The sequence below is a fragment of the Microtus ochrogaster genome, chromosome 4 (assembly GCF_000317375.1).
Source record: "Microtus ochrogaster isolate Prairie Vole_2 chromosome 4, MicOch1.0, whole genome shotgun sequence".
NCBI classification, from domain to species: Eukaryota; Metazoa; Chordata; class Mammalia; order Rodentia; family Cricetidae; genus Microtus; species Microtus ochrogaster.
In genome coordinates this window covers 30,988,727-31,005,234 of record NC_022011.1, presented here as the reverse complement: position 1 = coordinate 31,005,234, position 16,508 = coordinate 30,988,727, and the positions used below count along the sequence as shown (strand labels likewise).

Below are 16,508 nucleotides of genomic sequence, written 5' to 3'. Positions count from 1 at the left end.
ATACTGGCAAGGCGGGGCCTGACTTGGCTGGTGGATCATGGACCAAAGGAGCTCAAAGATATGTACTTAAGTGCAATTTAAAGCCGGGGGTGGGGGAGGATTGCTCAGTGGGTAAGAGCAACTTACCTGTCAGCTCACACCCTGCGTGTCGTAACCACTCCCCCCCCCCCCCCCCCCCGCGCCCGGAACTAGGTGATTAACGACTTCGGACTAGTAGAAAGACTAGGGACTTAGAGACTGAATTTCAGAGGACCTACCTCAAAAGGTGAGCGGCCAAGGCGGGCCACCCCTTGCTTCGGCCAGGCCACGCCTACACCGCCACCGGCCCACTTAACCAAAAGGGTGGCAACCGATCCCAGCCTCGCCCCCCGACGTCACGACCAAGGCCAAGGGGGCGGGCTCGACTCTCTGCCGAAGCGAGAGGATAGACCCTGGCCCAAGTGGAGCTCTCTAGGACCGCTGGGGACTAGCAGGTAGCACCGCCGCCCGCGGGGTCTACAGTATGGTCGGTCAGTGGGAAAGGGGCTCTGGTGGCCAGAGGCTCAGCTGGCGGGAGCGGGTATCCTCTGGAGGAGGGTGCTGTTAACACGAGGGCGGCTCAGCAAGCTGGGCTGAAGGTCTCCTGGGGAGGGGAAGCTAGAGATGCCCTCGTCACCCAGCTGTCGGCATCCACGTCTCCTGGCCGAAAGGGACCATAGATTCCGAGACTCGCTAAGCTGGCAAGGGCTCTGTTTCCAGGTTGGAGGGGACCCTGGGGTTGCTGGGTGCGGGCTCGGGAGTCGCATAGCTGAGGCGACATGGTATCTAGTTTGACACCTCATCCCGCGCTCGGTCAGGATGGGCAGCAGCTCGCTGTCAGAGGACTATCGCCTGTGCCTGGAGCGCGAGCTGCGGCGGGGCCGCGCGGATGTCTGCGGCGACCCCTCGCTGCGCGCGGTGCTCTGGCAGATCCTGGTGGAGGACTTTGACCTGCACGGGGCGCTACAGGACGACGCGCTGGCGCTGTTCACTGACGGCCTGTGGGGCCGTGCTGACCTGGCACCTGCCCTACGCGATCTGGCCCGCGCCTTCGAACTCTTGGAGCTGGCTGCCGTGCACCTGTACCTGCTGCCCTGGAGAAAGGAGTTTACCACCATCAAGGTATGGTTTGGTGATGTTCCTCCACTCTCTTCCTTGTCCAGGCTGTTGGGGGGTGCAGGTCCTCTACAGGGTAAAGTTCCGTGCTGAGGGGCTGTGGGCATATTGGGATGCATGTCCACCAGGGAGTCATTCACCTAAAACTCGCATCGCTGTCCTCAAAGTAGCCTCACTGTCCTGGTTGCTATGGGAATTTTAGGCTAGCCGTGGGTGGGAGGGTGAAGGAGGCACTTCATGTCCTGTGGTCATTCTAACTCCTCAAGGATGTGGACTGATCTGTTCAGAGAACCTTGTTCCTGCCTGGGTCCAGGTTAGGTGACCAGGTCCAGGGCTGACCTGTTTCTTCAGTCAGCTGATGGACCACCAAGTGGGGGCAGGGCTGCTCTGAGCTAATTTTGAGTGGGAAGGCAATGACGTCAGTGAGCACGTGGGCGAGGTAAACCTCCACTGGTTGTCATGGCAGCGTCTCCCCCTCCACACCCCTTTCTCTTCCTACCCCATCAGCTGCTGCTGGTGACAGGGTCACCTGAGATCTTGAAACTTTTCATTCATCCTTTCAGACTAGAGGCCCACCCACCAGTCCTTTGAGGACAAGGCAGAAGGAGCTTGGCCTTGAAAGAAGCTAGTTCTGGGATGGAGAGGTGCGGGCTGAGTCTCCTCATCGTGGGGTTCTAGCTAAGTTACCTATTCCCACTATGCCCCTTTCCTTGTAAGAGGCCATGAGAACAGTCAAGGTGCAAAGCCCTGAGAAGGATGTGGCCAGCACAACTTATGTGTCCCCGATCTCTTCTTAAAGGGTCCATGCAGGGAAGTGCTCCAAGGTTGCCTAGAGCTGTAGACTTCCACATTGGGAAAAGACCCAAAGTTACCCTGATGCTTTGGTTTCACAGGAGCTTTGCTCTCGAAAGGACACTCCCATGTGTTAGCGTGGTCCTCTCCCCCTGCTGCACATCAGACTGGAAGACTACACAGCAAGGGGAGTGAGAGCAAAAACGCCTGGTCTGAGAGCGAGAGCTCTCCATGGTTCATAGCGGGGAGGCTGACAAAAATAAGGGTCAGAATAGAATTTAAGAGGCTACCTAACAACTGGGTGTGGCGGAACATTCCTGTAGGCTGAGGCAGCAGGATGGTAAGTTCAGGGTCTAGCTGGAGAGAGAGAGAGAGAGAGAGAGAGAGAGAGAGAGAGAGAGAGAGAGAGAGCGCTAAAGGGCTAGGGATGTGGCTCCAGTGTCAAGTGTTTGCTTAGCATACACAAGGCTTTCGGTTCTCCCCTGCAAGGGGGTGGGGAGGTGTCCAAGCTCACTCTAGACAGATGAGAACATCTCTGGGGGTGAGCAAACTTCTGAAGGGGACCAAGGTCAAGGCAGTACCAAGCCCCTCCCTTACAGACCTTCTCGGGGGGCTATGTGCATGTGCTGAAGGGCGTACTCTCTGAGGAGCTCCTGACCCGAAGCTTCCAGAAGATGGGCTACGTGCGCAGGGACAACCACCGCCTAATGGTGACCACACCACCCCCTGCCTGCCAGCTGGTTCAGGTGGCCCTAGGCTGCTTCGCTCTTCGGTTGGAGTGTGAGATCCTAAGTGAGGTGCTGACCCAGCTGGGCACAAGTGTGCTTCCGGCTGAGGAGCTGCTCCGAGCAAGACGGGCTAGTGGGGATGTCGCCTCCTGTGTGGCCTGGCTGCAGCAGCGGCTGGCCCAGGATGAGGAGCCGCCACCCCTGCCTCCCAGGGGCACACCTGCGTCTTATGGGGCCCCAGTGGACCTGTATCAGGACCTGCAGGAGGACGAGAGCTCAGAGGCCAGTCTGTATGGTGAGCCCTCTCCGGGGCTGGACTCACCCCCTATGGAACTGGCATATAGACCACCACTCTGGGAGCAGAGTGCCAAACTGTGGGGTTCTGGGGGCCAGTCCTGGGAGCCCCCAGCTGATGCTCTGCATCGGGCCAGCAGCCCACCATATGGGGCCCTGGAAGAGGAGCTGGAACCAGAACCCTCTGCTTTCTCCTTCCTCTCTCTGCGCCGTGAGCTGAGTCGCTCAGGGGACTTAGCTACCCCTGATGCCCCTGGGAGTCCTGGGCAGGCCAGCCCCCGACACAGGCAGGCAGAAGGAGCACCAGCCTCAGCCTATGGGCCTGCGGTTGAGCCTCTAAGCTACCAGGCGCACAGCTGCTTGAGCCCTGGTAACCTGCCCACTCTCTGCTGTGACACCTGCCGCCAGTTACACGCTACCCACTGCACTGCCCTATCAGCCTGCCGCCCAAGTCATTCACTGCGCATACTTCTCGGTGACAACCAGAGACGCCTGTGGCTGCAACGAGCACAGGTGGATACCCTGATCTATGACAGTCCTGCGGCCCATCCCTAGGCCCAGAAGGACCCCAAAACAAGAGTTTGGGGAGACAGTTTCCACGGTGCTTCTTTTGGGAAAGGGCCTAGGCCAGTGACTGCCCTGGCCCTCCTCTATTCCCCAGGGGAGTTCAGTACCTACAGTTGGAATGTTCTTGTGTGGGGCTGTATCAGGCCCTTCACTGACATGCCCGCCCCGCATTTCAGTCCTGTCTACTGCAGGCCCTGAGCTGAATCAACAAGATCTTTCCCTCTTGTTCCTATCCTTATGCCCAGATGTGCTGGGTAGAGAAGTCCAGGTTGTCCATGTTACAGTACCCAAACTCACTCCAAGAAGGACCCCACCCTGCTCTCTACCTGCTCCCTGCAGGCTATGGTTCAGGATATGTCCCGTGTGCTGAGAAATCTTCACCCAGGGAGCCTGTAGACACGTAAGTTAGATTTGGGCCATGTGGGAGGTTCTGACAGGGCGTAAGTCACTTAGCTGAGAGGCCCCCTGCTAACCCCTGCTGTTAGTTAAGGAGCCTTGCAAAAAAAAAAACGGGCAATGGGAGAAGCTCTTATCCCCCCCCCCCCCATCCAGCAGAAATGGTTCTCAGCAACCAGCTATCTACCAGCCAAAGATGGGGAGAACATTACAGGCCACCAGTTGGGCTACTGCCAAAAAGCATCTCACTGCCCCATGTAGCTCCTTGAAGGCACACAGATAACCAGGAAGAAAGAGTTACACCCTCTTTTCCCTTGGCGATAGCCCAGGGCCCCCCACTGGGCTCCCTATACCAATAATCCACAGGACAGTGATGATGAAGGGCTGGGCTTTCGTCAACCCCGAGGAAGCCCGGGCACAGCATTGCTGCTCTGAACACCTCCTCTACTGGCACCCCTCGGCCATGGCTGTTCCTACTCCTCACTCCCAGCCCCTCAGAGGACACTGTCCATGCTGCATGGATCAAAACCCCAGAGTACATTAAAGGATTGTGAAACTGTCTATTGGAAAAGCTTTTTATCTCTCCACCCCTGGAAAAGGAGCCCGCCAGTTCTCTCTGTGGGCACATCCACCAACGGCTCTCCTGACAGTCTAAAAAGAGTTCTATCGTGGCCCCAATCAATGCTTACTGCCTCCTTCCCACCTGAAGCCGCACCATCCCTGCCCAGGGTCACTATAGCCTGTCCTGGGAAGCTCCTAGAGACCAAGCAGGAACAGTATGGTCTCCTGGGCCTGCTCATTCCAGGCTAATGCCTCGCTCCAGTTCAGCACTATACTGATTTGGGCCTTTGGACCTCTCAGCTCTATCTAGCACTGCCTCCCCAGAAGCATGTCCTCACTGACAGACAAGGCTGCCAGGAGCTAACAGGACACCAGATGGTGCTACAGCAGCCCAGTCTATGCTGGGTATCCCCACTGAGCAACATCCCAGTTCATAATCTACTTGTATCTGGGCAGAGAGGATAGCAGGGAGGAGTCAGCTGAAGAGAGGATGTTAGCGAGAGGGGACAAAGGCATCTTGGCCTGGAGGGCCCTCCCAGTCTGCTGCCTGATGATCCATGAGGATGTGTAGGGATGGCCGGACCCACCGTCAGGGCTTGCATCGTTTGCTCTGCCCCTCAGTGGCAGCTGGGGCAGCGCGCTTATTGCGGTGGTGGGGGAAGGTGGGCATGAGTTCCGGCTCGCAGGCTGCATGAGAAGGGATAGTTTCAGTGTTGGCTTAGAGAAGCGGTTCCTGGTGGAGCACGCTCCAAGTCTAGATGGGACTAACCTTCCATCTGCTTCCTTCCTTCTCCCCTGTGGAGTCTGTCCACATTCCACCCACACAAACCTGCATTGGGAACCCACCAAATATGGACAAACGGGGCTTTCTGTCTGTCAAGCCCCCAAAGAGGAGAACCCAAGGAGATCTGCAGAACTCACGTAAGGGCTTCTCTTTGAAGTAGGAGCTCTCCAGACAGTCCCCTGCGGTTGCCCTGAAGAATGACAGTGACCGTTGGCTTCAGGGAGGCCTATTTCACTCAAAACACAGCCAGGCTCAACAGCCCAATTCAACCTCCAACAAATGGGAGCTGGAGGCCTAGAAATGCCAGGCAGCTCAGAATGGCTCTAAGTCCTAAGTCACTCAAACTAGACACCCGGCACTTAGGGCACATCTGCAGTCTGTGTTATGAGAAACCATCTTTAAGAGGTTTGTTGAATTGAGATGGCTCAGTGCTGGAGTGCTTGCCTAACATACGCAAGGCCATAGTTTCCCACGCCCCACACCATAAAACATAAATTAAGGATCGGGGTTTAAGGTATTCTTCCATCCTGAAGTCAGGTCCCTCTCCTCCTGAGGGGTATGGCCCATGGAGCTGCCTAGAGGAAGGGTCTGTACCTTTTCTTAGGGTCGTACATGAAGAGGAAATTGAGCAGACGAAGTCCGGCCTCTGAGAGCCACGGGAACTTGTGCTTGAGATTATTGTAGGGCTGTTTCCTCAAGCTGTATTGGCCAGCCAGCGGCAGCTTGGAGAAACCCTGTAAGAGGCAGGGGCTGGAGCTACAGCAGCACCAGGCAGAGATGGGAATTGAGAGTTGTCTGTAATACCCACCGGCCAGATATTCTCACTCGGTGTCCCCAGCAGCTGTACAATCAAGTCGATCTGGTGGATCTCAGAGGTGCCAGGGAGAAGGGGCTTGTGGGCCAGCAGCTCTGCCAGGATGCAACCAACAGCCCTGCAGAAGCAGCCAATCTCTGCTTAGCCCCATGTCAACGTACTCGTGAAGAAGGCATAAGGCTCTCCCACCAGGTCTGCCAACGCTGCCAGACACCAGTGAGCACTCCAGCTATGCTCGCATGCTCCCCTTAGGTCCCAAGGTCAGGCTCACCACCACAGCACCAATCCTGCTCCCCCTGTCCCAGGGCTGACCTCCAGGGCCAGGTCACTTGAGGACCCAGGAGCAGAAACTACTCCTACCACATGTCAATGCTGGTGGTCTGGGTAGTCGTTCCAAGCAGCAGCTCTGGGGCTCGGTACCTGCAGACAAAGGCCCCATTTTATCTCTGGTCAGTGCCTCTCCTTCAGTCTGAGCTCCCTCAGGGTCCCCGGTGGCCTGAGTGATAGGGTCACTACTCAGCCTGGACTAACGGCTACCCTAAGCCGGAAAGCCCCCACGTTACAAGAATCAAGAGACCATCAGCTTGTTTTCAGGCCAAAGCCAAAAGACATGCAGCTGAGGCCATGTAAGGGTCCTGATGAGAATGTGCGGGACGTCAATGCCCTGCCCTTTGCCACAGCCCCATTCTGCCCTAGAAACAACCACAGAAGCTACCCTTCCCTTCCTGAGACAGAGAGAAAGAGCCAGACTGTCTGCAGCTGTTTTAGTGCAGGACAGCATTTCTTTCTTTGGGTTTTTTGGTTGTCGTTTTTCGAGACAAGGTTTCTCTGTGTAGTCCTGGCTGTCCTGGAACTCACTCTGTAGACCAGGCTGGCCTCAACTCAGAGATGTGCCTGCCTCTGCCTCCCCAGTGCTGGGATTCAAAGTGTGTAAGGCCCTTTTGCAGCATCTGCCTCAACTACAAAGGGCCCCATGGAAGGCATACCCACTCCTACAGGCCACCACAGTTCAAAAGGAACTCACCAGAGGGTAACAACCTTGGGAGTCATCGGCTTTACTGGAACACCATAGGCCCGGGCCAGGCCAAAATCCGCTGCAGTAGGAGGAGAGGAGACAGAGTATCACTCAGTGAGGACAGACAAGTTGCTATCTGGAAATAGCTGAATTAAGATGGCCTGGGGCTAGGAAGACAGACATGCCATCTCTGGCTTCCACACTGACATCCCCTACCCCTACAGCTCAGTCCCATACATGTGGGCTCGGCACCCAGCACCCACCTGTCTTTACACAGCCCTTATCTGTCATGAGCAAGTTGGACACCTTCAAGTCCCTGAGTAAGAGAGAAGGCATTAGTTTTCCAAGCCAAAGGGCAGCCATGCCGTCACCACAGCCCGACACACTTTCCTGCCATTGAACGAGGTCTTCTAAGCTTGAGAGGGTGGGGAATAGTAGGGGACTGGCTAGTGGGAGGCCAGCAACCTCAGTAACTGAGCGAGAAGTAGAGGCCAGGTCTCCATGCCTGCTGCCGCCTCGCCCTGGGGTGCTCCACACAAACGAGCTCCGAGCCTCACAGTTCCCGCTGGTGACAGCCAGCTCCTGGCCTGAGACTCACTGTAGGTAGGTGCTCTCTCTGTTGACGGCTTCTGGCTGCTCTTCTCCTATCTACCCACCTATCTATGGCTTCTGGCTGCTCTTCTCCTATCACCCACCCACCTATATACGGCTTCTGGCTGCTCTTCTCCTATCACCCACCCACCTTCTATTTCCCAGAGATATGAGGGCTGCTCGGGCTTGTTTGATCCAAGATCCTTGCCCAGGGTCAGTCAGAGAATTTCTACTGGGTGTTGGCTCCTCTCCTGAAGATATTCAGAATGAGGTACTGTGGGAAGCCAAAGCTATTCCTGGCCCTCTCCCTCCCACTCCTCAGACACCTCCAACACACCTTCCTCCTGGTTGTCCCTGCCCACCTGTGGATGATGAAGTTCCTGTGCAGGTACTGAAGGCCACGGAGCACCTGGAGCACGATGCATTTAACCTAGGAGAGGTTCAGAAGCACAGGGTGGAGAGCTTTGAGACACTGCCTGGCAGTCACCAGAAGCCTGCCAGGAGTGTGGCTGTTGCTATGTCCTGCACAGCTAAGACAGTAGCAGTACCGCAATGCACTTATTTGTTGTATATGTATGAGCATATGACACGCGTGTTTGTGTACGTGTGGATGTGTGCACCTATGTGTGAACATAGGAGGTTGACATCAGGTGTCTTAATCAATTGCTTTCTACCTTACATACTGAAGCAGCATCTCTTATTTGAACCTAGAGCTGGCCAAATTTAGCGAGTCTAGCTAGCCAGCTTGCCTGGAAATCCTGTCTCTACTACCTGCCTAATGCAGGGATTATAGGCAGGCTGCCATGCCCACCTACCATTTATTTATGTCGGTGTTAGGGATCCGAACCCTGGTCCTCACACTTGTATGCACACAGGCACTTTTTTTCACCCTCTGAGCTATTTCTCCAGTCCCCTTTTCCTTTCCAGTAGCCTGACGTGTGGACTGAGAAGACCTGGGTCCCCAAGCTCCCACAGTACACCACAGGGAGTAATTCAACTCCTTAAGGCGCTAGATGCTGTGAAAAAGACAGCAGGCAACACCATCCGTGTCCAGCTGTCACATTCAATATGGCTACCCACCAAATGGCCAGCGAAGAACCTCCCTGACACACCTGGGCCTCGGAGAATGGTGTCGGCATATTTTCCAACAGACTGGCCAGATCTTGCTCACAGTAACCCATCACCAGGAAGATGCTAGAAGGAAGACAGAAAACACATGCCACCTTCTGTTTCCCCCCTAGTGGGTAAAGAGCTCTGTACCTGCTGGAGAAAGGCCAACCCCACGAGAGGGACCCTTGGGGTAGGACAGCCTCAGGAAACCACACACCTCTCCAGGTGGTTGCCCACAACCACCTCCTTCAGCTCCACAATATTTGGATGACGGAGACGCAAGAGCAACGTGATCTCACGCAGGCTGCTGATGGGAATGCCTGTAACCAAAGGGGCTCAGTGAACTCGACTCCACCACACCTGGGACCCCATAAACACTGTCCCCTCCAGTGGAAATTAGTGCTACCAACACCATTCTTACTCCAGCATTCATGGATGCAAGGCCAGTGGGCAGGGGTACCGGTCTTGTGGAGGGTGACAGTGAACTCACCAGAGGACAGGGGCGAAAGGGCTTGGAGAGAATGTCCAAGTTTACAGTTAGCCAAGGTAGGGAAAGTCTGGCAGGGCTGAGGAGCTCAAGCCCCGGCTGCAGTGACAGGCAGGGCAGTGACATGCGGGGCCAGCCCCTTAACTGCTCTGCACACACGCTCATTAGAGTTCAGTCCTGAGAAACCACAGGTAATCAGGGCTTCCCTCCTCCCTCCTGTGGTTCTGCACCCCGCTCCTGGCTCACCATCCTTTTCTTTGTCCATCCGCACCTTCTTCAGGGCAACAATTTCATCTGTATGGGTGTCCCGGGCCCGATCTGAAACAGAAGCACATGTGTCATGGAGTCTACCTCAAACTCTCCCCCAGCCCATCCTGCCATGTGGGAGCCTCCTGGGCTTCTCTTCTCTGACAACCAAATGCCCAGCAACTCTCGGCCCTTCCTTCACCAAGATCTGAGCTTGGGGATCCTCACTGGTGCTGGGTGGGGGTGGGGAGGGGTTTCCAGTTTAGCTCTGAGCTGGAAGCTGGCAATTCAGCTGGTAAGGGGCTCTCCTGGGGCTTCTCTTTCTCCCACAGCCCACTGCTTTGTGTTCTCTTGTGCTAACTCTAAGAGCACTTCAAGTACTCTATCTAAGGGGAAACACTTACTGTATATGATAATGGCTTACAGAGTTTTGTTGACTTGTGCAACTTCCAAATGCTAGGCAAAACGACTCTCACACCCAGGGAGCTGCAAGGAGCTTTTAGAAGCCCTGCATTTTATTGGCCGGTTATCCCCACTCCTCCCTCATGTTTGGATTGCTGACATTGACAACCTGATGCTTATGTTTATCCAGTCATGGTGGAAACCACACCGGGAATTCAAGTCTGGGAGCAAGCTTTGGAGCACAGAGTGTGAGCCGTCCCTTCCCAGCACAGCTGTGCCTACATACTCCTTGTCTTGACCACTCACACACAATGCCGTAGGTGCCCTCGCCAATTCGGTTCAGCTTCTCAAACTCCTTAACGCTCCGGCATCTTCCCAGCTGAAAGACAGAGGAGTAGCCAGTGTGGGGCTCTGGAAGCTAAATAGCACAAGCAATGATGAATCTCCCCCATGCCTGACACTGACAGGCTTGCTTGCCTCTTGCTCACCAAAAAGAAAAGGGACCACATACTTGGAATTTCCTGATGAGCAGAGGGAAAGAATCACACTGGAACCACTTTGAAGTGCTGAAGGTGGCCTTAATGACTCCCTCTAACCCAGCGTTCCAGATGTCTGCTGTCGGGTAACAAATGGCCACAAGCCACGTATACAAACACCTCTGTGGAGAGGGAACCTGCCTCCAACACGCAGTCCCAACTTCCTTGTGAGGAAACCTATCCAGGGGTACTCATTTGTGAGGTCTGGGAAGGGACCTCCAGATCAGCAGAAGCTACTTCCTTTTGCAGGCTGGGATGAGGATGAGGATGGGGGTCAGGTGGAGCAACAAAACAAACTAGGTAGCCCAAACTATGAGAAGCAGCTGCCCCTAAAATTTTAGGGGTCAGAGAAATAGTTTGCTTGAGTCATGGTATTCTGGGGTCTTAGTAGGGATTCTGTAACCTAATACATCTTCACAGTGCATTGCCTTTGTAGGTGGAGTAAATATAAGCATTTCTTGGTTATAGACCTCATTAGTGTTAGGATTCTGTTATGCCAGTTCCCAGGTGGCTTTGCCCCCCACACACACACCCCAAGCTCTTCTCTCTCTATTGAGACAGGGTTTCTCTAATAACTCTGTAGACCAAGTTGGCCTCAAACTCACAGAGATCTACCTGCTTCGGCCTCCCTAGTGCCGGGATTAAAGGTGTGCGCCCCCATGCCCGACCTGGCTTCCCTTCTCTTAACAGCCCTGACCTGGGTTTTGTTCACTTGTGATAGTTGATGCTTTTCCATGATCCACTCCTTAACCCGTCTCACAGTCCCCTCCCTAAGCTTACACTTCCTGTCCGCCCTGCATGTCCCTCCACCGGCATGTGGCATGAGATTCCTTGTCAACGCTTTCGAAATTCTGGCTACTTTCCTGGTCCAAACCAAATGTCAACCCTTCTACAAATCTCTTATTCTATTATTATTTTTTTTTTATCTTTGCTCGCTTTTGCGGTCTCACTTCCGTAGCCCAAGCCGCCCTCCAATTTGGGGTGATCATCCCGCCTCAGTCTCCTGAGTACTGGGATTACAAGTATAGGCCACCACGCATACTTGACATTTTTTTGTACAATTATTGTACACTATTGTGCATATTCTCCCCCCTTTAGGAGATTTCGCAACCTCAGCTCCCAGCACAGTGCTCTGAAGCTCTTAGGTAGTGAACTTAAGTTCATGTGCCTTGGCCTTGCAAACCACTGTTTGCTAAAACATACGCGGGCTGCTGCAAACCTCTTCCTACCAACAGTCTACTTGAGCCCAAATCAGGGCTCCTAAGGTTCACCTTCCCCATCACATAAAAGAGACTATACCGAGTGTGGTATAGCAGACCGGTAAACAAGGTGACAACTCCCGGGTGCAGGTGCCACCGGAACGCCCCATTCTTCTCTCCGCAAAAACTCCACGCCCCACTCCGCCGCCTCACCCGAGTTCGCACTCCGTCGGATCCCACCCACGTGCCCCGTCCCAGCCGCTCGCGGCTGCGGATTTCTGCACACGCCGCAGCCAACTCTGGGACTGACATCCCTCTGAAGCCGGAGCCTCAAACTTTTAAGGCGACAGTGAGCCTCAGAGCGCTCCAGTCCGGCCCTGCCACAGCGCCGCCCGAGTGGCACCCCGTCAGTCGCACCCTGTGTTCTGGAGGCACGGTGAAGAAACCTTCCTTACGGATGCACTTCAGTCGGATCTGATCCGACTCTAGGTCCACCTCCGCCATTCCGAAGCCCGTGCCGCTCCACCGCCCGCTTCCAGCGCGCAGGCGTAAATCGCCCATCGGCGCAGGCGCATAACGTACTTCCGGTTTGTTCTGGGCCCATCACCTAAGCATTCCTAGAGGACGTCCAGTCTGGATCTGCTCATGGCAGAGGTTCCGCCCCCTTTGCAGCGTTAGGTGCAGACACGGCCCGCAAAGTTGCTCAAAGTACATCCCTAGTCAAGCTTGCAGAAGACTGGTTCTGATCAGCAGAAGAAAACGCTTTCCTTTCCTATTTCCCACTTAAGTGAGACCAGTTCCAGCAGATCAGCTATGCTTTCTGCTCTTCAAGGAGACCACTGCAAAAGAACTATGCTTTTTCACAGGGGTTAGGTACATTCCCCGAAAACTGGCTCTGTGGGAACCCATCTCTTCTTGAGGTCAACCTTGTCCCATCACTAGCCAAGGACAAGACAGATGAAGTCTTGCGCAGGAAGAGGCATATCATCCACAAGGAAATAAAGGGCTGCTTTCCTGTTCTTTCTACTCCACATTTGCCTTCCTGGTTGAGGAAGAGTTGCCTGGTTTGGGAGACAGTTGGGAAGGAATAGCCGTACTGGCTACTGGAGAGCAGTGCCAGCCCAAGAGGTTCTGTGAGGCTGCTCTGCTCTGAACACCATTGTCTCTAACCCCTGATCTATCTTTGTATAGATTAGGAAAGCCAATGTTCCTGCTTCTCAGTAACCAGAGCCCAGGCCCATGTGGGCACAGTACTTAGGTCAATGCTGTAGTGTGTGTTTGGACGCGGGGCATATGCCTGTAATTCCTGTAATAGGAACACTCTGGAGGCTGAGGCCAGAAGATTCTGAGTTCCAAACTAGAACAGGTTACATAGTCTGGTTATCTCAAAACAAAAGACGACGACTTTCTTCAGTAGCCAGTCTCTAACGTATTTTTTTTAAAGTGAGATCTCCGTCACATTGTTTGCCCTTTTACATTTTTTTCTAAAACTTTAAAAATTGGCTTCTCGCTGAACGCTGCCGACATGGTGTTCCGGCGCTTCGTGGAGGTTGGCCGGGTGGCCTATGTCTCCTTTGGGCCTCATGCTGGAAAGCTGGTCGCGATTGTCGATGTTATTGATCAGAACCGGGCTCTGGTGGATGGACCCTGCACTCGGGTGAGGAGACAGGCCATGCCTTTCAAATGCATACAGCTTACTGACTTCATCCTCAAGTTCCCACACAGTGCCCGACCGAAGTATGTACGGAAAGCTTGGGAGAAGGCAGATATCAATACGAAATGGGCAGCCACAAGATGGGCCAAGAAGATTGATGCCAGGGAAAGGAAAGCCAAGATGACAGATTTTGATCGTTTCAAAGTCATGAAGGCAAAGAAAATGAGGAACAGAATCATCAAGACTGAAGTCAAGAAACTATAGAGAGCAGCTATCCTGAAAGCCTCTCCCAAAAAGGCACTGTTGCTAAGGCTGCCATTGCAGCTGCGGCTGCAGCAGCAGCAGCTACTAAGGGTAAAGTTCCACCCAAGAAGGCGACAGGACCCGCCAAGAAGGCTGCAGGCCAGAAGGCTGCAGGCCAGAAGGCTGCAGGCCAGAAGGCTGCAGGCCAGAAGGCAGCACCTCCCGCTAAAGGTCAGAAGGGTCAGAAGACCCCAGCCCAGAAAGCGCCTTCTTCAAAGGCAGCTGGCAAGAAAGCATGAGGCTGTACAAAGGAATAAAGGTTTTTTGACTCATTGGCAAAAAAAAAAACAAACAAAAACAAAAACAAAAAAACTTTAAAAATTGTTTTTCTCTGGGAATGTTGTCACAAACCTGAAATCCCAGCAGTTGGGAGACTGAGACAGGAGGATTGCTGTCTCAAGACTGAGCAGGACTACATAGTGAGTTCCAGTCCAGACTGGATTGGATGTGAGACCCTACCCTGTCTCAGAAAACAACCACACTGGGACTGCAGCTCAATAGGAGAGCATCTACCCAGCACCATGTGAGGTCCTAGGCTCACTCCTCAGCACCACACACAAATCAGTTTTCAAAGTCACTTAGGTTAGGTATATGAAGATATATATTGTCAGGCCTACAAGTATGTACTAGCTAGTATAGTCTACATATTTTATACACTAACTGGTCTCATGTATATTAGAAACTGCTGGCATGTGTAACAGGCGACAGATCCCCTCTCGCCCTAGTACAGGAGAAGGTGTGTTTGTGATCCTGGTAGGCATATCACTGTCTCTGCTTTTGTTAGCCTACAGAGCCCAAACAATATGGCAATTAATGAAGAGAACACACTTTTACTAGACCACATATAAGAAAGGAGGCTGGTAGGGGCATTCTCTCAGGACACAGCCTGACCCGAAGTTTGCTAGGGTTGAGTCAACTGAAAAAATGGCACATGTTTGGATTCCTAGTGGCCCTTCTCTATAAAGTGCCTTCATCCATGGGCCAGAAAAACAAGACAGCATTCACAGGCTACAGCCTAAGTGCCCTGCTGCCCTCCTCAGTTCAAGGACACACTACATTTTTTTTGAGTCTTTAGTACAGACAGCCAAGCTAGTGTCCCACCAGCCCTGAGGCCTCTCTGCTCTTGAACTTAACAGTTCTCAGACTGACCTTTACTGCAGACTTGGGGGGAATGCCATTTACTCTCTGAGCCAGTCACTCTCTCCCCATCAAGCTGCTGAGGACTCTGGGAAAACTCAAATAGGCGCTGAGACAGAACCTCAAGGACTGGAGAAGGGCATCCAGTGCCAGTACAGGGAGGGGTGGCCCTTCCATCAGATCACAGGAAACAATCACAGCTCCCGGGAGTTCTCATTTATTCTGGGTTGTGTCCTTCATAGGCTGCTATTGTGCTGGGGCTCCTGTGTCGGTAGTAAGGGCCCCAGTCAGCCTGTTCATGAATGGTTCTCTGTTCTTCATTTTCAGGGAGGCCATAGCTGATTAGCGTCTCATTTGAGGCTTGGGTGATGATGATCTGCGGAATGACATTTCTCTTCTTGCTCGACTTTTGTTTTGTATCAGATTTGTCTAGAGGGAAGAAAACATCCATCCATTTAGTGGGTTCTTCCACAATGAAGATAAGGCCTGTTTTAGCTCCCGGTAACAGAAACAGATTTATGGCCAGTGGGAAAAACAAAACCAACTGCCTGATGGTTTGATTCCACCACTCAGACAGATTGACAGCTTGGAGGGGCAGCGGTGAGTACTGGGTAGTCTCGTGCAGGAAGAAACAGAGGAGACTACATTTCACAAGCTGCAGGATACCTCCGGGGTGATGAGTACAGGCCACGACATTCTTTTGAGTCTTTAATACAGACAAGCTAGGATCCCACCAACCCCAAGGCCTCTCTGTTCTTGAAATTAACAGTCATTTTTTTTTCTAGACAGGGTTTCTCTGTCCCAAAACTCGATCTGTAGACCAGATTGTTCTCGAACTCACAGAGTTCTGCCTGTGTCTGCCTCCCGAGTACTGGGACTAAAGGTGTGCGTCACCACCACCTAGCAACAGATACTTCTAAGACTGGCATTGTCTCCAGACTTGGCGACATGTCATTTACTAACTTCCAAGTGCTTCCACCACACACCTTCATGAGCAAATGAACAGAGAGTACTTTAAATGCCCACCTGAGTCACAGTGTGAGCTGCCACCCAGTGACCTACCACTGCACAGCTGGCTATTCCCAACACACACGCTAGTCAGACCTTCAGGATCTCCAGATTTACTGTCTGAACCAGCCACCCTCTCCCCATTGAGCTGCCTGGTCAGAAATGTTAGAGGGCTCAGGTGCCCAGTCTCCAAAGAATTCCAATTTGGAAAACCTTTCTGTTCAGAACTTTATGAATCAAAATGTTCTAGAAATAGGCATTCCTGGAGGTTCGTCGTCTCATAATGCTTTGTCTGGGTAGTTTTTATTTTTCATTTATTTATTTATTTATTTATTTATTTGTTTATTTATTTTGTATACAAAATTCTGTGTGCGTGTATGAGAGCAGGCCAGAAGAGGGCACTAGACCTCATTACAGATGGTTGTGAACCACCATGTGGTTGCTGGGAATTGAACTCAGGACCTTGGGAAGAGCAGGCAATGCTCTTAACCGTTGAGCCATCTCTCCAATCCTCAAGGTAGTTTTTTTTTTTTCTCAAGGTAGTTTTTAAACAGACAACAACAACAACAACAAACCAGTAACAGCAACAATAAAAGCCTACAATCCGACAATTCAACAATTCCTTTGTGTGTATATTATTTATGGCTTCCAGTTTGGTGTTTTTATGAGATTTCTGTGTGTAAATATATGTGTGTGTGTTTATTTGTTTCTTTTCTTTCTTCTTCTTTTTATTTATTTATTTATTTATTT

General features: G+C 52.7%; 4 protein-coding genes across 10 annotated transcripts in view; 2 read left to right on the top strand and 2 right to left on the bottom strand.

Annotated features, from left to right (window-relative positions):
• Nucleotides 1–191: 191 nt before the first annotated feature.
• On the top strand, nt 192–4,472 carry Spata2l (spermatogenesis associated 2 like). Of its 4 annotated transcripts, none has more exons than XM_005345825.2 (3): nt 192–473; nt 837–1,140; nt 2,526–4,472. In XM_005345825.2, exons 2-3 carry the CDS (start codon nt 838–840, stop codon nt 3,501–3,503), a joined length of 1,281 nt encoding a protein of 426 aa, XP_005345882.1. In that variant the 5' UTR covers nt 192–473; nt 837; the 3' UTR covers nt 3,504–4,472. The 4 variants fall into 4 exon arrangements, with proteins under 4 accessions (XP_005345882.1, XP_013210280.1, XP_026634385.1 ...); XM_013354826.2 differs by having other exon boundaries at nt 192–738; XM_026778584.1 differs by lacking the exon at nt 192–473 and having other exon boundaries at nt 1,071–1,140; nt 1,698–4,472.
• Nucleotides 4,342–12,195, bottom strand: Cdk10 (cyclin dependent kinase 10). Of its 4 annotated transcripts, XM_026778586.1 has the most exons (14): nt 12,112–12,172; nt 10,433–10,536; nt 10,228–10,300; nt 9,520–9,591; nt 9,004–9,106; nt 8,789–8,870; nt 8,039–8,106; nt 7,349–7,401; nt 7,095–7,164; nt 6,431–6,490; nt 6,065–6,188; nt 5,851–5,990; nt 5,394–5,446; nt 4,541–5,159 (listed from the first exon to the last, which is right to left on the bottom strand). In XM_026778586.1, the coding sequence occupies exons 1-14, from the start codon at nt 12,158–12,160 to the stop codon at nt 5,062–5,064; spliced, it is 1,149 nt and encodes a 382-aa protein (XP_026634387.1). In that variant the 5' UTR covers nt 12,161–12,172; the 3' UTR covers nt 4,541–5,061. The 4 variants fall into 4 exon arrangements, with proteins under 4 accessions (XP_005345883.1, XP_005345886.1, XP_026634388.1 ...); XM_005345826.2 differs by lacking the exon at nt 10,433–10,536 and having other exon boundaries at nt 4,342–5,159; nt 12,074–12,195; XM_005345829.2 differs by lacking the exon at nt 10,433–10,536 and having other exon boundaries at nt 4,343–5,159; nt 12,112–12,185.
• A 968-nt stretch (nt 12,196–13,163) lies between these two features.
• LOC101986902 (60S ribosomal protein L14-like) lies at nt 13,164–13,888 on the top strand. Its single transcript, XM_013354616.1, is given in 2 exon segments — nt 13,164–13,608; nt 13,611–13,888. Coding segments are annotated over 2 exon segments (669 nt in total). The 5' UTR covers nt 13,164–13,181; the 3' UTR covers nt 13,853–13,888.
• Nucleotides 13,889–14,247: 359 nt separating this feature from the next.
• The window catches only part of Spata33 (spermatogenesis associated 33), a 10,485-nt gene continuing 8,224 nt past the window's right edge, over nt 14,248–16,508 (bottom strand). The window contains exon 3 of the mRNA XM_005345824.3: nt 14,248–15,179. Within this exon, the coding sequence (XP_005345881.1) occupies nt 14,968–15,179 (212 nt within the window). The 3' untranslated portion in view covers nt 14,248–14,967. The remainder of the gene's footprint in view (nt 15,180–16,508) is intronic.

Coding starts and splice junctions, on each gene's coding strand:
- Cdk10 (XM_026778586.1), bottom strand. CDS start 12,160: ATGGCGGAGGTGGACCTAGAGTCGGATCAGATCCGACTGAAGTGCATC. Junction 6,189..6,430: donor ACCACCAGCATTGACATGTG/GTAGGAGTAGTT, acceptor CTGCTTCTGCAG/GGCTGTTGGTTGCATCCTGG. Junction 5,991..6,064: donor CGAGTGAGAATATCTGGCCG/GTGGGTATTACA, acceptor TGCCTCTTACAG/GGTTTCTCCAAGCTGCCGCT.
- Spata2l (XM_005345825.2), top strand. CDS start 838: ATGGGCAGCAGCTCGCTGTCAGAGGACTATCGCCTGTGCCTGGAGCGC. Junction 1,141..2,525: donor AGGAGTTTACCACCATCAAG/GTATGGTTTGGT, acceptor CCTCCCTTACAG/ACCTTCTCGGGGGGCTATGT.